At 47.5% G+C, this 19676-nt stretch overlaps 1 protein-coding gene across 1 annotated transcript; it reads left to right on the top strand.

Annotated features, from left to right (window-relative positions):
- The first annotated feature begins 5797 nt into the window (after window positions 1-5797).
- LOC137778295 (group 10 secretory phospholipase A2-like) lies at window positions 5798-19472 on the top strand. The gene is made up of 4 exons (XM_068565230.1): window positions 5798-5894; window positions 9274-9424; window positions 11178-11284; window positions 19330-19472. Exons 1-4 carry the CDS (start codon window positions 5816-5818, stop codon window positions 19470-19472), a joined length of 480 nt encoding a protein of 159 aa, XP_068421331.1. The 5' UTR covers window positions 5798-5815.
- The last annotated feature ends 204 nt before the right edge of the window (window positions 19473-19676 follow it).

Below are 19676 nucleotides of genomic sequence, written 5' to 3'. Positions count from 1 at the left end.
CATTTTTTGGAAGTCAGGATATCTCTGGTTTACAATTCTCTGGCCAGATGGTTCATGGCTCTGGGGTCTGTGAGCTCATCTGGCCCTGGAGAAACAACGTTAATGATGACATCTATGAGAGCAATTTTAGTCATTAGCCATGTTATTGACAACAGCAATTTTAGTCATCTGACTCTGGTTGATTAGTGTTCAGTTAGCACAGGATTGAGGGCAGAGGGGACAAGAAAGGGAATAAAGTTTTGGATAGAGAGATTAATCATAAACTCAGTAAAGGAACTTGGTTTCAGGGGGACTCAGTTTCATCTTTCCATTGTTACTCTTATATATAGAAAAATTCATATGTAGATGTATTTATAGCCTTTCCCCTTAAACAAAACAGGTCCTACTATACATACTCTTTTACACCTTGCTTTTTTTCACTTGACAGTATATCCTGGTGATCACTCATAGCTATATGCAGAGTTCTTTCCCGTTAAAACTGTACTGCTTCTTACAGTATTTGTCTTTCTCTGTCTGACTTATTTCACTTAGCATAATACACTCCAATGCCATCCATGTTGCTGCAAATGGCAAAACTTCATTCCATTGTATATATAGGGCTGAGCACTATTCCGTTGTATATATACCACATCTTCTTTATCCATTCATCTGTGATGGACACTTAGGTTGCCTCCATATCTTGGCAATTGTAAGTAATGCTGCTATGAACATTGGGGTGCATGTATCTTTTTGAATTAGTGTTTTTGTTTTTGTTTGATTTTTCGATATATACCCAGGAGTGGAAATTCTGGGTCATATGGTAGTTCTTTTAGTTTTTTGAGAAACCTCCACACTGTTTTCCATAGTGACTGCCCCAATTTACATCCCCACCAACAGTGAATGAGGGTTCCCTTTTCTCCACATCCTCACCAACATTTGTTATTTGTGTTCTTTTTGATGATAGCCATTCTGACAGGTGTGAGGTGATATCTCATTGCAGTTTTGATTTGCATTCCCTGATGATTAGCAATGTTGAGCGTATTTTCATGTGCCTGTTGGCCATCTGCATTTCCTCTTTGGAAACATGTCTATCCATTTCTTCTGCCTATTTTAAAACCAGGTTGTTTGTTTTTTGATGTTGAGTTGTATGAGCTGTTTACATATGTTGAATATTAGCCCCTTATTGGTCATATAATTTGCAAATATTTTCTCCCATTCAGTATGTTGTCATTTTGTTTTGTTGATGATTTCCTTTGCTGTGCAAAAGCTTTTAAGTTTAATTAGGTCCCATTTGCTTATTTTTGGTTTTATTTCCTTATTGCTCCTTATTGCTTTAGGAGACAAATCCAAAAGAATATTGCTACGATTTATGTGAAAGAGTGTTCTGCCTGTGTTTTCCTCTAGGAGGTTTATGGTTTTCAGTTTTAATTTAGGTATTTAATCCATTTTGAGTTTATTTTTGTATATGGTCTTAGAGAATGCTCTAATTTCATTCCTTTACAGGTATCTGTACAGTTTTCCAGAGCACCATTTATTAAAGAGACTGTCTTTTCTCCATCGCATATTCTTGCCTCCTTTGTTGTAGATTAATTGACCATGAATGCATGGGTTTATTTCTGGGCTCTCTATTCTGTTCCATTGATCTATGTGTCTGTTTTTGTGCCAGTACCATACTGTTTTGATTACTGTAGCTTTGAAGCATAGTCTGAAGTCAGGGAGCATAATTCCTTCAGCTCTGTTCTTGTTTCTCAAGATTGTTTTGGCTATTCAGGATCTGTATAATATCGCTTATATGTGGAATCTAAAAAATACAACAAACTAGTGAATATAACAAAAAAGAAACAGACTCACAGATATGGAGAACAAACTGATGGTTACCAGTGGGGAGAGGGAAGGGGGGAGGGGCAATATAGGGATAGGGGATTAAGAGGTACAAACTATTATGTATAAAATAATCTACAAGTATATATTGTACAATATGGAGACTATAGCCAATATTTTATAATAACTATAAATAAAGTATAACCTTTAAAATTGTGAATCACTATATTTTACACCTGTAACTTACATAATATTGTATATTAACTCTACTTCAATTAAGAAACTGTACTAGGGGCTTCCCTGGTGGCGCAGTGGTTGAGAATCTGCCTGCCAATGCAGGGGACACGGGTTCGAGCCCTGGTCTGGGAAGATCGCACATGCCGCGGAGCAACTGGGCCCGTGAGCCACAATTACTGAGCCTGCGCGTCTGGAGCCTGTGCTCCGCAACAGGAGAGGCCGCGATAGTGAGAGGCCCGCGCACCGCGATGAAGAGTGGCCCCCGCTCGCCGCAACTAGAGAAAGCCCTCACACAGAAACGAAGACCCAACACAGCCAAAAATAAAAACAAACAAATAAATAAATAATTTAAAAAAAGAAACTGTACTGTTTCTGATGAAAACTTATTAAAATTGTAAGGTTGTACCCTATTTATTCCCCTATTGATAGGCATTTATGTTTTTTCCATTACTTTGCTGTTATAAAACTGTTAAAATGAATAGCCTTGAGCATATGCCATTTCATTTTTTTGCCAGTATATTTTTGTGATAGATTCTTAGAATGGGATTCCTGAATCAAGAGGTAAATGCGTATTTTTTTACTCTGTACTCATTAAACAACAGCTCCCCTCTTCTTCCCTGCAGCCCCTGGTAACCACAGGGATACAAAGTTTTTTCAAAAACTGCAAAACAGAAACCCAAAACAGATGGGTATCTTTATCCTTATATCTGTGTCTCTGAGTTTTCAGAATAATATCAAGATAATTTTTCAATAGACAAGTTTTCTTGAATTACAGTTTATTTATCTGATTTTGTTTTAATTTTAATTTTTTTCTCTGAATCACAAGAGTTTAGGTTCTCATAGAAATTTGGAAAATAAAGATACAAGATAAAAATAAGAATCATGCAATTCCACCAACAGAAGATAACCAGTAACCATTTCAATATGCTTCATTCATTTTCCAGATTTTTCTTCTTCACTCTTCTGCTTGTTCCAGAGACAGCCCCATGTAAGCATGTGTAGTGGGTATATGCATATAGATATGTTTATATATGGCTCTCTCTCTGTTGTATGATCTGTAAGTATAAAGGCAGTATTATACTGTAAATTTCTGCTTTTTAAAGTATTTTAAAATGACCATTAAATATTCTTCAAAAACACTCTATATTAGAATGAATGCATATTCTATCATATGAAAATCTCATAATTTAACTACCTTTTAATTGTTGTATATTTAGGTTGTTTCTAGGTTTTTGCTCTTTGTTAAGGAACAACTTTGTGTATAAATCTTGTCTGAGGAGTTTATTTTCTTAGAGCTATTCCTAGAAATGGGTTGCTGGGTTAAAGGGTGTGCTGGTCTGTATCAGGATTCACTGCTCTATTATTTGTGGTCTCAAAAGCTGGAGCATGTGCATAGATTCACATGCTCCACTGTATGTATAGAGTTATTTTATCTTCTAATCATAGAAGAGCACCCACTTCGATCACCTGGAAGAAATCATTTTACTCACCAAACATTGTAGCAACCTTTTGTCATAGACCAGGATGAAAACTGAAGATGTAGTTAGACTGAGACCAACACTAGGACACAGTTAACTGATATGCTTAACTCACCCTTAGGAAGTGAGATGATTTGGCTCCATTCACATTGTGTCATTTCCCCTCATCTCTCAGCACATTCAACGGAGGCACCTCTGGACCAGACTGATAATTTAGGTTATTTTAAATATGTTAATTAAGGAGAGAGTAGGTCATTAGTATAGTTGGTGATGGTCTCAATGCTCCAATTATTTAACATATTTGGGAACAAATTATTCTGCATAAATGAGCTTTGCAGATGATTGAGGATAACCAGTTAAAGCAGTAGTTTGGGGTACAAAAGTTCCAATATTGAGAACAGATTTCCTGACTTCTTAATTATAATGGACCCATCAGTATAAATGAGTTTTCCTCCATGCATAGTGATTGGGAACTCCCTGAAAGCAAAAGTCTTTCTCCCTAAACCAGAAGAGGATCTCAGGCACAAAGCTTTGCAGAGGTGAGACAGACACAGCAGCATCTTCGCATTTGAAGGAGGGCAGTGCGAGGTATGGACTCTTCATCAACCAGATTATCACATTTTTAAAAAATGTACTTATTTTCGGCTGTTTTGGGTCTGCGTTGCTGCGCACGGGCTTTCTCTAGCTGTGGCGAGTGGGGTCTACTCTCCTTTGCGGTGCGCGGGCTTCTCATTGCGGTGGCTTCTCTTGTTGCGGAGCACGGGCTCTAGGCACGCAGGCTTCAGTAGTTGTGGCACGCATGCTCAGTAGTTGTGGCTCACGGGCTCTAGAGCACAGGCTCAGTAGTTGTGGCGCATGGGCTTAGTTGCTCTGCGGCATGTGGGATCTTCCCGGACCAGGGATCGAACCCGTGTCCCCTGAATTGGCAGGAGGATTCTTAACCACTGTGCCACCAGGGAAGTCCCCGGATTAATACATTATTGACACTAAATTGCTTTTCTGATTCATAAAAAAAAAGTCTTTCTCCCTAGATTTATGTGGGATATTTTATTCCCTGTTGCCCATGGAGACCTTCAGAAGAAAGAAAATGGTTTTTACCCCATGTTTTGGAGAGTCCGAAACCCATAATCTGTTTGGACAAGCCTTAATTGGATACCTGTTTTGTGCCAGGCAAGCCAGTGCTGGGCGTTCAAGAGGAGAGACCTAGGTCTTGCCTTGAGGAGCTCACTCCCGTGGGGAGAGAGTAACCTCAGAGTGTGGCACACGGATGCCCTGATGCCGCAGGTTTTCATAGGAGGCAGACAGGGGTTTGGCACCATGTAGAAATGAATTTGAGTCTGGGTTCCCCTGCTTCTTGGTTCTTAGCTTCTCTGAGCCTCAGTTTCTTCCTGTGAAAATGGGGACACCAGGGGTCTGAGGTTGTGATAAGATCATGCACCTGATGCCCTCAGCACACTGTAGCAGGTGAGATGTGACGTCACCTTAGGTGCCAGTATCTTTAGGAGGGCTTGGCAGTGGGGATGGGGAGGGGTCTAGGATTCCACTCTCAGAAGTAGTTATGACTAATTGGGTAGGGTAGCACCAGGGACAAAGGGGGACAGATGTGTGCCACGACTGTCATCTCTTTTTGATACTGAGCACCTGCTGTGTACCTCTTCCCGGCCTCACAAGGTCCCTCAGAGGCCTTGTTGCCCTCGACCAGATGAAGGGCCTGAGGAGGGGAGGGAGTGGAGTGGGGGGCTTGCTCAGACGCAGCTGCAGCTTCACTCCCCTTTCCCACCCCTGTTGCGCTGTCTTTTACCAGAACTCACTCTGTGACGTTGAGCAAGTCTTTGCCCCCCTCGGGAGAGCTGGTTTCAGGGGAATCAGGGACGCCAGGCTTCCCACATTTAAAGTTTTAAAGAGCGTTCCAGTCCCTCCCTCTCCCCCAAGTCTCCTCCCGTCGGACGCCCAGGTGAGCTCTGGGAGCTGCCCGCAGGTAATGATAATACCGAGTACCTCGCATTTACTCCGCGGCCCGACCTGTGCTCAACTCCTTTCCTCCGTAATTCTCCGCAATCCCCAATCCGAGACATCCCGGGGCCGGATTCGCCCCCGCGGGCCCGGCCCCCTTTCGGTGATCAAGATGCAGAGGTCCCTACGGCCTCCCAGCACCGCCCCACGTGCCGCCCCTGGCGGCTCCGCCCGGCCCGCGAGAGAGTGAGACCGGGGGCGGGGCCGCGCGGGGCGTCGGGGAGGGGGTTCGGCCGGCTCGGTGACTACACTGGCCCGCCAGACCGCCCCACTCCTGCCGCCCTCCGATGGGTCCACTGCCTTTGTGCCCGCCAGTAGGGCTGTCGCTGCTGCTGCTACTGGGACCCGGACTCGGGCTCAGCTCAGGTGAGTGAGGGATGGGCCCCCTCCAAGGACCCAGGAGTTCCCGGGGCTCCTCCAGTCCCCCCCAGGGTGCCAGGAGCCCTGCCTCCCCAGCCTTCCCGGGGGACCCAGGAGCCCTACAACCCCCAGCCCTCCTTTCTGTGGCCCGCCCACACGTTGCTTCCCAGCTTCCTGGGAGCCCTGTCCCCCACCCCCGTCCTCCCCTACAGCCCCCTCCTTCACTGCTTCCAGGGACCCAGAACTAGCCCAGTGCTTACCCAGGGCCTCAGTGCTCTCCCCCAAAACCTCTCCACTCCCTGGCACCCTCTCCAGTGACCAGACCTCCCCATCCACCTGGCCTGGTGTCCTGTGAACTGAGCCTTCACTCCGCCTATCCCTGGGGTCTGCAGTAGGACCACCAGGGGGACACGAGAGGCTGAAAGGAGCAAGAGGAGAAGGGGCCCAGCCCTACCTGGGGTTGGGGAAGAACGCAATGTCCCCTTCTCAACCACCCCTGGACGTCACCCTTGGCTAGGTCCCCTTGGCATATTACCCACAGGGACATATGTGGACGCCACAAGCACAGAGACACACAAGCACAGAACGCCCCCAGCCTCATCTGGGCACTCAGGTGCTGGGCTCACGGACAGGCTCATACACAGACACAGGCAAAGACACCCCGAGGGAAACGCACACACCCACACACCCGCACTCAAGGATACCGAGACAGCCCCTTATGGACACACATACAGAGAGAAGCACACACACACAAACACACACACACACCCTCAGGCCCACAGGAAGCCTGGACAGCCTTGGCACTCCCAGCAGAGGCTGTTGTGGGCAGACACAGCAAACAGCCCCCAGAATGACCTGCCCCACCTAAGCTGGCAGGGAGGGAATGTTTGCCTTGGTTACACATCGAGTGCTGGGTGTCCACCCATGCCTGGTTCTCCCTAGGGCTGAGTCCAGGACCCTGAGATGCCAGAGTGGGGGTCAGGTCAGTGTGGGGGGACCTCTGGGGACAGCTTTGGGGTGTGGGTTTGGAACTGGGGTCCTGTCAGATGTGCTTTTTTTTTTTTTCAAGTTTTTATTCTATTTTATTTATTTTTGGCTGTGCCACGTGGCACGCGGGATCTTAGTTCCCTGACCAGGGATGGAACCCACGCCCCTGCAATGGCAGCGCAGAGTCTTAACCACTGGACCGCCAGGGAAGTCCCCAGATGTGCTTACACTGGGAGTGTTCCATGGGGCTTGGTGGATCCAGGGGTCAAGGAAGCTTTTCTGAAAGCCCACTGCATGCCAGGGGATCCGAGGCTGCCTGCGGCAGAGATCTGTCCAGGCTGAAGGGTCACGCCCATGAGCAGACAGTGGCACAGCGTGACAAGGGCCCCTGTGGTCACATGGGGGTGAAGCAGATTCTAGAAGGAGGTGATGGGTGAGCTGGGTGAGGATGGGGTGAGGGCATTTGCAACGCGGGGTGTATGTGACAGGCAGTTTAACTGGAGGAACAGGACATGATGAGTGGGGTCCATGTGGGGCACGTTGAGAGAGGGCGCTGGAGCGAGGGGAGGGTCAGCTCCTGCAGGGCCCCTGATCAGTGAGGACCCTGAGCTTTACCTGGAGGGGGACGGGAGCCTGGGGAGGTTTCAGGCAGAGGTGTGGGCAACTGGGAGCAGCGCTCAGGAAGTCCTGTGAGAGCGAGGACGGGTCATCCAGAGAGGAAGGCAAAGCTTTTAACTCTAAACTTGTTTTTACATTTTGTTTCTATTTAACTTATCTCCAGTCCCCTACATGAATATGCTCCTTTTCCCACTGAGAAAAAGACAAAATTGAGGGAATTCTCTGGTGGTCCAGTGGTTAGGACTCCGAGTTTCCACTGCTGGGGGCACCAGTTTTATCCCTGGTCGGGGAACCAAGATCCCACAAGCCACGTGGCACAGCCAAAAAAAAAAAAAAAAAAATTGAATTTTGGTTTGGACTCTTCAAAAAAGTCAGCATGATAAATTCTTTTTCTAGATAAAAAGACATGATGATTAAAGGCAATGCAAAAATCTCCTCTGGATCCTCAGTCCTGGAGCAGTGGGCAGAGAGCGGGCTCCCAGGAATCAGGCCGGCCTGGGCACGAGTTTCTGCTCAGCAGCTCACCAGCTCTAAGACCTGGGATGGGTCCTTTTGCTTCTCGTAGCCTCAGTCTCCCCATCTGTAAATGGGAGACTAGCCACCCACGAGACAAGGAAGTTGACAACAGATGTCGCCTATAAATTGGGGAGCACAGTGCCCGGTGCAGGGCGAGGCCCCAGTGATAGCATCTCCTTACTGTGGCTCTGACTGTGTTTTTTGACTAAATGCCAGAGTGGACTCATGGCCCTCACCAGAAGAAGGAGTGGCTCTGGGATTCTCTGATGCCCAGCTCACAGCAGGTTTGGAGGCCCCTTACCCCGAGCAGTGGACCCCTTGATGCCCCTCAGCTCTGTCACCCTGGCAGGGCTCCCTCCCCTGCTGCTATTGGGCAAGGAGGAAGGAGCACTGGATTGGGAGTCAGAAGCCCCCAGTCAGGTCAGGTTCTTGTGGGCTGTGTGACTTTAGGGTTGTCCTTTCCACCTGGGCCTCCTCTTTCTTCCATGTGAGATGCAGGGGTTCCTGTCGCACCAGCTATGTACTGCTATGTGTTACAGCCACATGGGGGATCCAGAAAAATGGCTGGGATGTGGCCACAGGGCCTCCCCGTGTGGGAGGAAGCTGTGCCGGGCAGTGAAAATAAGAGATGCAAAAAAAAAAAAAAAAAAAAGAAAGAGATGCAGAGGGCCCTGAGCCAGAGTCTGGAGGGCAGGGGTGGGGGCAGTGGAGACCCAGGGAGAGGGAAGCCCCCGCAGAGGAGCCCGCCTTGATGGCAGGGACTCTGTTCAGCTCATTTCTGATGTCCAGTGCCCAGCACAGGCAACTGGACAGACATTTGATGCACGACTTGCAATCTGACTCTGTCTGGAGTTGATAAGGGCAAAGGATTGGGAATCAGGGCATTCCAGGAAGAGGGAACAGCCTGTGCAAAGGCCCAGAGGTGGGAGTTTTTTCAGATGCTGTGGCTCTGTGACCTGTTTTCTCCTTCATGGCTGCCTTGAAGATATTGATAACAGTAGTTAGAGCTCATTGTGTGCCGGGTGCTTTACATGCATGATCTCATTCCGTTCTTGGGAGTGAGATCCCTTTATTCCCCTGTTTTACAAATGAGGAAACCAAGGCACAGAGAGGTTGAGCTGTCCAAGATCACACAGCTAGGAATAAGAAGCAGGATTCAAACTGAGATAGTCATCCAGGCCCTTTTCAGGCTGGTGCCCTTCCTCAGGGCCAGGGCAACCGCCACCTGCAGCCTCTAACCTTTGTCTCCCCCTACCCACCCCAGCTTCCCAGAGGTCACATGTGCACCGACGTGGGCTCATAGAACTGGCAGGGACTGTGCACTGTGCTGGCACCCGCACCGCCATGGCCTACATGAACTACGGCTGCTATTGTGGCCTGGGTGGCCATGGCCAGCCCAGGGATGCCATTGACTGGTGAGTGCACGCTGGGGCCAGAAGATCCCACCCCCTGGGGTCATTAAGGAAATATCTCCTATGAGGAAATACCTAAAAACGAGGTTGGGGTTTGGACTAGGAAGATCCCAGCACGCGATACTACTTGCAGGCAGAGGGCCTCCTGGGCAACACGGCCAATGAGGCCAAACTGTGGTGCCAGCTGCCCCCCAGTCTGGCCATGGAGTGATTGATTATGTTAGCTGAAAAAAATTGCACATCATTGATCAGACTTATTATGCATCAGAACTGTTCTGAGAACCCCTTTGAGTTCTCACAAAACCCCATTTCAGAGATAAGGAAAGTGAGGCAGAGAGATCAACTTGCCTGGGGCCACATAGAGAGTGAGGGGTGGGGCCTGGGATTTGAACCCAGGCAGCCTGGCTAGATTCACACCCCCGATCACTGCCCTCTGCTGCTGTGTGAGAAGGGCCTGTTCTGTGCGAGGCTGTGGACTTGGATCTTGCCACGACTTCCTCTCATTTGCCCTCAGGGCCACGGCCATCGCGGAGGCAGGTATGATGGTGATCCTCGTTTTACAGATGAGGTCCCTGAGGCTTAAAGAGACACAGCCACTCACCATTTCCACTTAGTGCTGGTGAGGGGCGGGGGCGTGGAATGTGACTGTCTCTTCCGGAGCTCGGAGGATGTAGCTGTCACTGACACGTCTTTATCCAGCCTCGCCCCTTGGAGGCTCCTGCCGTGGGCCCTGCCCTCCCTCCCACACTCTGGTTGTCTAGTTCCTGCACATCTTTCCAGGTGCAGCCCAGGCCTCACCTCCTCTAGGAAGCCTTCCCTGCAGCCCACCTGGGCCTGGCACTTCTCTGGCTCCCAGAAGCCCCTCTCCTTACCCCACATCCCAGCACTTCTCGCCACACACGTGGCATCTGGTGGCTTGTCTGCCTCTCCCCGCCAGACTGGGAGCTCCTTGAGGGCAGAGTGGAATCTGGCTGACCTCTCCCTGCCAGACTCTACTGAGGGCTCAGCGCAGGGTGGGGCTGCTGGCTGGATGGAAGCAAGAGCAGTGGATGATTGCATGATGGACGAGTTTACAGACATTGGTGGGTGTTTCTCAGGGAATTTGTATGTTATTATTATGATTACTATTGCTTTCGAGGTGCTCTTACGTGGCAGGCTGGACATCGGTGACATTGTGGGGAGCAGGACAGAAAGGGCCCCGCCCTCACAGAGGTCTGGTCAGGGAGGACAGCTGCTAGTCAGTCTTCTCCCTAATTAGGGTCTCATCATAAACCTGCCCGGAGGGAAGGAACCTGGGCTTAGGAGAGGGTGTGATCAGGAGACTGTCAGAGCCTGGGGAGATGTGGGATCTGGATGGCATCCTGGGGGTGGGGGTGGGTACTTGGGCTGAGACCTAGAGCAGGAAGAGTGGGCATGAAATTCTCCCAGGCAGGGGGCAGAGTGTGGGCAAAGTCAGGAGGTGGGGAGGGTGTGGCTTGCTCCAGGAACAGAGAAGAGACCACTGTGGCCAGAGCTCGAAGACTCAGAGAGTGAGGCAGGCAGGGGCCAGGCTCGAGTGTGGCAGAGGGATGGAGGCAGCGCAGGACACACTGGGGTTGGTGGAATTATTTCCCAGGATGGGGATTCTCAGGGAGAAGGCTTGGACCAGGAGATGCTGTCCCCCTGTGGGTCCTCACTCGCCCGTAGTCCTGGAGGATGGCCAAGAGAGCATCCCTGCCTTCATCCACCTGCCAGTCTGCCTGTCTGCCACCCACAGGTGCTGTCATTCCCACGACTGCTGCTACAAACGTGCCGAGGATGCTGGCTGCAGTCCCAAGATGGGGCACTATTCCTGGCAGTGTGTCAATCAGCACATCCTGTGTGGTGAGTTCCCAGCATCAGACCCAGTAGCAACCACTGGCTGGAGCATAGAGGGACTTCCAAGTATAGGCAGGGCCCATCTCTCCCCATCTGCTCCAGTCTCCACCATGCCCTATTGTCTGCCTGACATTGAGGCCAAGTGTCAATTACTATAGTTCATTTCTCCTGTGCTGTTGATTTTGTTATGGAAAAGGAATATTTCTATCAGACCCAGGAAAACAGAAGGTAGGTCAAAAGGCTGAATGCTTCAAGAAAAATGGGAATGGTGAGCCCATTTATTTGTCAAAATGAAGAGTACACCTGGGTCTGATGTATCCCCTTTGCTTCGCTCGTTAGCACTGCCTGCCCCAGGGGACGTCTGAGTTTGCAAACCCTGGCCTCTGGTCAACAGCTTAGTCCATGATTCAGATTCTGTGACGTTGCCAAGCCCTGATCTCTCAGGGCCTCAGTTTCCTCATTGGTAAACTGGGGGCGGAAATCAAGCCGGCCTATTGTAAGGATGAAGTGACAGTGTCACTGTGCTTCATGCCTAGTAGATGTCATTAAATGTCTGGTGAAGAAATGACCCAACACAGAACCTCCGGTGAAGATGACCAGGCACTATTTCACTGAGCACAGGATTTGGGGAAGGACAAGAAGAAAGTTCTGTGTAACCCTGAACCCCTCAAGAGAAAGTAATTTCTCTTTCAATTTTCTTTTAATCCTTCTAATTTTGTGAAATGAGGAGAAAGTCTCAGTTCAGTGTTACGTTAGCTAAAACATCCCTGGGTCACTTGCTGGTCCTTTTTAACCAAGAGAGTAGGTTTCTGGCTTATAACGTTATTCAAAAACCGTTCTATTCCTAAATTTAATTCTGGCCTTAAAAAAATTCTTCTTTATCTATCTATCTGTTTATCTATCTGTCTATCTATCATCTATCTTTAACCACAAGCAGCGTGTATCTAATGAGAATAATTGTAATGTAATCTGATATCACTGTACATTTTACATGACCGGCCACTTCTTTTTTTTTTTTTTAGAGAGGGGTTGTTTCTTCCTTTATTTATTTATTTATTTATTTATGGCTGTGTTGGGTCTTCGTTTCTGTGCGAGGGCTTTCTCTAGTTGCGGCAAGCGGGGGCCACTCTTCATCGCGGTGCGCGGGCCTCTCACCATCGCGGCCCCTCTTATTGCGGAGCACAGGCTCCAGACGCGCAGGCTCAGCAATCGTGGCTCACGGGCCCAGCTGCTCCGCGGCATGCGGGATCTTCCCAGACCAGGGCCCGAACCCGTGTCCCCCGCATTGGCAGGCGGACTCTCAACCACTGCGCCACCAGGGAAGCCCCACTTCTTTTTTTTTAAACTATTGTTAACTTGCTCCATATCATTTTTTAAATTAATTAATTAATTAATTAACTTATTTATGGCTGCGTTGGGTCTCTGTTGCTGCACGTGGGCTTTCTCTAGTTGCGGCGAGCGGGGGCTACTCTTCGTTGCGGTGCGCAGGCTTCTCATTGCAGTGGCTTCTCTTGTTGCAGAGCATGGGCTCTAGGCGCACGGGCTTCAGTAGTTGTGGCTCACGGGCTCTAGAGCGCAGGCTCAGTAGTTGTGGCGCACGGGCTTAGTTGCTCTGCAGCATGTGGGATCTTCCTGGGCCAGGGCTTGAACCCGTGTCCCCTGCATTGGCAGGCAGATTCTTAACCACTGCGCCACCAGGGAAGCCCAGTCTTGGTACTCTTGTTGAAAATCGCTTGGCTCTTAGATCAGTGATGTCTCTGAGCCTGTTTCCTTACCTGGAAGATGGGTGTTGCAAAGATGAAAAAAGGTTTATAACGTGATAACCAAATTGGATGGAAGTTGTTACTTTCTTCCCTACCCTCTTCTCCATCCCTCATCCTTATCTGAACCTCTCTCTGACCCCCAACTACCTCCACCTGAGAGAACTGAGGATCTGGTGTGATTCTCCACTAAAACCCCAGCTTCTGCAGACTTGTTCTCCTCTAGAGGGAAGGAGGCTATCCTAAGGGTTACGTAGAAGGATGTTCTTAGATATGCATGGATTCTCAGCTGTATCTTCTGAGTCTGAATTAGGAGTTGGCACAGAGCAAAACTGAATTAATATGGAGACATAACATCAAGGACTGAAAATGCCCCAGACATCATCTCATCCAACCCTCTCACTTAGAATTGGGGAAAATGAAGCCCAGGAAAAGAAGTGACTTGCTTAACATGGTGGTGATAAGCCCACTTCTGGGCATATTCCCTGTCCCCAGACTGCCCCCTTCCACTGTGGGTGGAGAGAAGTGGGCCTTGAATGGGAAATGTGTTAAAGACCTTTCTCTTCTTCCTTCAATCTGCATGTTCTGCTTGCCCCTAACCATGTAAAAATGATGTTTGTAAAATATTTATTGGTGTGTCTGCTGGTGGAGTCTGTGACTGTTTACAGAGCTGCCCTCCCTGAACCAAACGAAGAGAACCAAAATATCTATTATGCATTTTTTTTTTTTTTGCTAAAAATAGTCTTATTCTGTTTGGAGACATTCTGAACATAGTTGTTTGCTTAATTACAGGTGTGGCCCATTTTCCATTTATGGGCCTGACAAATATATTTTTTTTAAATGTTAAGCATATAATAATATTTACTGGCAGGCCTTTATTTTAAACTTAACCCTTGGGAGCTAGGTTTCCTCTTCAGTTTTTATTATTCTTGAATAACATGAAGCTGTTGGGCTCCTGAGGTCATGGGCAGTGAGACCCAGCCTTGCTTTTGAAAGGATCTTTCTTGCTCAGGGAAAAGGGTGGGAGCACAAAGGAGGCATGGGCATTGGGTCAGCTCTGTGGCCTTGGACAAGTTACTAAATCCCTCTGAGCCTCACTTTCCTCATCTATAAAATGGGAATAATAAAACTCTGGTGCTGGGTTTGTATAAGAATCAGAAACAATGTATGGCTTTTCTTTATTCTCCCAAAAATTATTATTGAGAATCTACTCTGTGCCAGGCTCCCTGCTAGGTTTTGGGCAAAACAGAGAAGCAAGGCTCTGTGGTCTAAAAAGAGGAGAGCAGTAAATAGCGTCCGTGCCAATTGCTTTTACAAGTGCTGTGTCGGAAGAGAAAGCAGTGAAGTATTATACAAACTACAACATAGATGAACCTTGAAAACATGAAGCTCAGTAAAAAAAAAGCCAGACACAGAAGGTCACCCATTGTATGATTCCATGTATATGAAATATCCAGACTAGGCAAATCCACAGACGACAGAAGACATATTTGTGGTTACCAGGGACTCTGGAGAGTGGAATTGGGGAGTGACAATAAATATGGGGTTTCTCTTGGGCTGATAAAAATGTTTTGGAACTAGATAGAGGGGATGGTGGCAGAACATTGTGAATATACTAAATACCACTGACTTGTCACTTTAAAGTGGTAAATTTTGTTATGGGAATTTTGCCTCAGTAAAAATGTATCCTCACCCCAGAATGCTCAGGGGTCAGAGAAAGTCTCACTGACAAGATGGCATTGAAGCAGAGACTTGGGGAATGAAGGAGCCGTGAGAAGAGGTGGTGGGAACAGCCAGTGCAAAGGCCCTGAGGTAGGGATGAAAGTCTGGGTGGTTTCAGGAGCACAAGGAGGAGGGTGAGGCTGGAGCAGAGTCACCCAGGGAGAGAGTAGTAGGTGATAATAGAATGATGAGGGCCAGATCCCCCAGGACGTTGGAGGCTTTCCTCTGAGGGAGATGGAGAGCCAGGGAGGGTTTTGAGCAGAGGAGGGACATGATCTGATCTGCATTTTAACCGTACTGCATTTTTGGCTGCTGCGTGGAACATATGCTGGAGGGAACAAGGGTGGAAGCCAGGCACCTGTATGAAGCTGTCCCAGGGATCTGGGTGAGAGGTGGCTTGGGCAGGTGGTGGCAGTGGAGGTGGTGGAAGGGGGGGCTTCTGGACATGTTTGGCTGGAAGGTGGAGCTGGGAGACTTGCTCGTGGATGGGGGAGGGAAGGGGAACTGGCTGGAGTGTTCATGCGAGTCACCCTGTCCTTAGACAGCTGTCCTCCGGTTGCAACCCTGGAGCTTCAATGGCTCTTTCCTCAGAAGTCCCTACCCCACCAGGTCACGTTGCTCCAAGGGTGTGCGTGTCTCTGTTGTGCAGCGGCCCATGGAAATTTTACAGGCAGAAGGGCTGGCTCCTGCACCAGCTGGTTCATTTACCAATTTTTACATATTATTTGTATCTATCTGTCCATCTGTCCATCTATCTGTCCATCCATTCATCCACATGCTTTTTCTGATTCAAACCTAATACAATTTTGTTGTGAAAAATTAAAACATTCCAGAAACACTGTAATGTAGCAAGTTACACTCCATCCACCAGAGTTAACTAACTTCTGTTAAGTTTGGCATCTTTTCCTCCAGATTTGTGCATGTGTAAACAAACAAACAATAACAAAGATCAGATCACACTACGTATATTTTTTTCACTTAATATAGTGTCTTGGACATCTTGGATCATCTGGGTCAGCCTCATTCTTTTAAAGCCAGACAATCACCTATGGCAGAGTGTCTCCACCTTGACACTTTGGACATTTGGGGCTGGACAGTTCTCCGGTGAGGGGGCTGTCCTGGGCATTGTAGAGTTTAGCGGCGTCCCTGGCCTCTACCAACCAGATGCCAGTAGCACCCCCCATCCCCCACATGACAACCAAAGATGTCCCCGGACACCGTCAAATGCCCCCGGGGGGCCCAACTGAGAATGGCCAGTGACACGAATGCACTTTATTTTGCAGAGACCATGGCTGTCCCTAAGTCTTTGTGCACTTGCGAGAGGGTTTTGTAGCATGGAGTCCTAGGACTGTTGGGTCAAATGGTGTTATCTGAGGTGCCCTTAGAATTTATATGTAGAAAGGACTGGAGGGCAGCCTGAAAGGGGGTTAGAGAACTTGTCCTGGAGGGGTATTTACTCGGCAAGAGCATTTAAAAAATGTAAATGGTGTTTATTGTAGAGGCTGGGGAGGGGCTAAAGGGAGACCTGGTAGAGATTAGGGAGGAGCAAGGCCACCGAAGTCCCCACAGGCCACCTCCTTTCAGCCCTGAGTGGTATAGATATTTTAAGTCTAGCAAATAATGTAAACTAAACTTTGAAATAGCTGCCCTTCAAATTTGGTTAATTGAGATCGCTTTTTCCACAATGAAAGCACCGTATGGCTCAAAGTAGAAGAGTTTCAAATTACAAAATGTAAAAGTTTGGTGGGAAATAAAACTCCCATTGACACTACCCAGACATCCATTTGATTAACCTTCTGGTGGTGGTGGTGTTGTTTTGTCTTTTTTGAGTGCATAATACATAAAAAACATAGCAGTGTGTTTTGTACCCCTTATTTTCCTCTTAAGTATAAGCTGTTTCCCATGTCATTAAAACTCTATTAAAAGAATAGATATATGTATAACTGAGTCACTTGCTGTACACCTGAAACTAACAAAATCAACTAACTAACTAAACTAACTAAATCAACTATACTCCAATATAAAATAAAAATTTAAAAAAAAGCTCTATTAAACAATCCTCCGTTACAAACTTGAATTTGTAAGGGTGGGCGAGTGCCCCGAGTTGACACCCTACTCCCTTCCTGCAGTCAAGCCAGGAGGCCTGGGGCCGGGCAGAGCTGAGTTGGGGCCCAGTCCCCACACCCCTTCCTGGATATTTCCTCTGTAAGGTTGGGGTGCCAATGGCACTGCCCTGAGAGGACTGGGTGAGACGGGGACCATAGAGCCAGCCCTTTGCCCAGTGCCTGGCTCTGCATAACTGCACGGTTAACGCCAGCTCCCATCATCCTGACTTTTTCTGTTGTTATCCATTTACTGAATTATAACCAAGGCAGTTTTTTTTTTCTGGGCTGCGCCGCGCCGCGTGGCTTGCGATCTTAGTTCCCTGACCAGGGATCAAACCCGGGCCCCCTGCATTGGGAGCCTAGTGTCTTACTCACTGGACCACCAGGGAAGTAAGTCCCTGGGAAGCTTAATAAATGAATTTAAGGGAGAAAGATTTTCCCTTTCAGTCCTTTGTTAATTTTTCCAGTTAGGCAAGGAGGAAGTATCAATTGCACGATAGTCTGACTGCTAGAGAGGGTAAACCTCTCCTACACTTGCTAATCTCCCTCTTTTTTTAAACCAAGACACTCCAATTTGGGGGCTCACAGCTTTCAGGTGGGCAACAGCATTTAACTAGACTTTTATAGTAGGACTTTATCTTCATTGGTTTTTGTTGTTGTTTTTGCTTTCTTTGTTTTTTAGTCAGTTTCTTATATTTGTGGTATAAGATTTTGGTTTTCCATTTATGTCAGTGATAGAATTTATTTAATGCAATTTAATACCATTTAATATAATTAAATCAAAATTTATTTAATAATTGACTTACTGTTAGAAATAAAGGGGATTTAAAGCTAGCATGTTGAAGCTGCCATGGGTCTGAGTTTGGGAAACCCTGTGTGCAGTCATGCAGATAAACACCTTTAATCAACTCAGCTCATTACAGAGGGTCCCGGGTCCCCTGCCTCCTGCTTGACATTCCCCACCCCTCCCCCACTCATCGCTCTGTCCCCTCCTGGTGCTGCCAAGCTCTCCGAGTGTTGCCCTGAGAGAAGCTGATGAATTTTCTGAGTCTCATGCTTCACCTTGCTAGGATCTCCATGGAACTTGTGCATTTTAAGAGGGGATCTTTAAAGATTAGCTGACAGCTTAAGGAGGTCAGCTGCAGCTCATAAGCACCTGCTGTATGCCCTGCATTTTACTGACTTGGTCCCTTTTCATTCTCCCAACAGCCCTTAGAAGTAGGTACTTTTAGTGTCCTCGTGTGGCCCCTGTGGAAACAGCCTGGGAAGGATGAAGTGATGTGTCCAAAGGAACTATATCCATGGCCGAGCTGGCTACCTCCAAAGTTCATGCTTCACTGTGCCTCTGGAAGAAATTGGGAAAGATTTAATAGTGGGTGGTTTTTTTCCCCCATTTTGTGGATAATTAAAAACCCACAGTCAAAGGCAGATGACATATCCATAGCTGTTATACCTTCTAGATTAATAAGATACAACTTGAAGATCACAAAATCTTTCCAACCCAAAGGAATGACTCTCTAGCAGTGGAATTCCCAAGGCAGAAGGAGATTTATCTTTGGGTGGCAACCTTTGTGTCTCTGTATAAGGTAGGCCCAAGATGGAAGGAAGAGATGGAATATACGATTGTTATCTAAAACAAACTATTTACTTATACAGTATCATGTCATGTGCATATAATGACATTTTACCTCTTCTTTTCCAATTTGGATACCTTTTATTTCTTTTTCTTGTCTGATTGCTGTGGCTAGGACTTCCAATACTATGTTGAATAGAAGTGGCAAGAGTGGGCATCCTTGTCATGTTCCAGATTTCAGAGGGAAGTCTTTTAGCTTTTCACCATTGAGTATTATGTTGGCTGTGGGAACAAACTGTTTTCTTGAAGGAGCATCTGAAAGAGACCTGGAGAGAAAAGGCGGAGAAATGCAGGTAGAACCAACATTGATGGAGTACACGCGTAGGGCCAAGCCCCTGCCGGGCACTTTACATAGGCTTTCTCACCCATGCTTCCCAATAAACCTGCAAAGTGGATAGTGCCCCCATCTACATGAGGACTTGGCTCAGAAAGTTTGGGTAAGACCACACAGCTAGGAACTAGCAGAGAAGGCATTCCAAAAAAAAAAAAAAAAAGCCTGGATGGTTCCCAGGCACCTACTGCTTATCTAAATGGATCCTTAAATGCACTAGTGTAATACTGATGCAGAAAAGAAGCTAAAGGGGCATATGGACTTTGGACTTCCTCTCTGAAAACACTCCCCTGGCAACTTCAATTTCCTTTTCTGTAAAATGGGCTGAACATCACCTCCCTCGGGAGTTATGACAAGAGAGATCAAGTGGTGAACTATCAAAGTGTCACCCAGATACAATTTATGCCCTTCCTTGTCCCCAGCTTTACTGGCTTCCCTTGCATTTATCTTCAAGTCTCTGCAAGTCCCTGCTCTAACCTCAGTTTTCCCACTTCTTCCAGGACCAGTGGAGGACAAATGCCAAGAACTCATGTGCAAGTGTGACCGGGAGATTGCTTACTGTTTAGCCAACACTGAGTACACCTTCAAGTACCTCCTTTACCCCCGTTTCTTGTGTGGGAAGGACTCACCCAAGTGTGACTGACTAGCCTGACTTGAAATGTCTTTTTTGCACAAGGAAATAAAACTTCTTTTTGCAGATCAACAGCCTTATTCAGTTCTTTGCAGGAGGAAGCTGGGGCCAATTGTTAAAGCTGAAACCCTTGTGTTTGCTTTCACTCCTGTTCCGGAACTTGGGGCTGGAGCCAGTTTCGTTTCCAGCTTGATTAATGTCAAAAGTCCCATGCCT

This window comes from Eschrichtius robustus, chromosome 16, assembly GCF_028021215.1.
Source record: "Eschrichtius robustus isolate mEscRob2 chromosome 16, mEscRob2.pri, whole genome shotgun sequence".
Lineage (NCBI taxonomy): Eukaryota > Metazoa > Chordata > Mammalia > Artiodactyla > Eschrichtiidae > Eschrichtius > Eschrichtius robustus.
This window is presented reverse-complemented; position numbering and strand designations above follow the sequence as displayed.

Excerpts from the sequence above, each read along its gene's own strand:
- LOC137778295 (XM_068565230.1), top strand. The coding sequence starts at position 5,816 with ATGGGTCCACTGCCTTTGTGCCCGCCAGTAGGGCTGTCGCTGCTGCTG. Across the intron at positions 5,895-9,273 it reads CGGACTCGGGCTCAGCTCAG|CTTCCCAGAGGTCACATGTG; the intron begins GTGAGTGAGGGA and ends TACCCACCCCAG. Across the intron at positions 9,425-11,177 it reads CCCAGGGATGCCATTGACTG|GTGCTGTCATTCCCACGACT; the intron begins GTGAGTGCACGC and ends TGCCACCCACAG.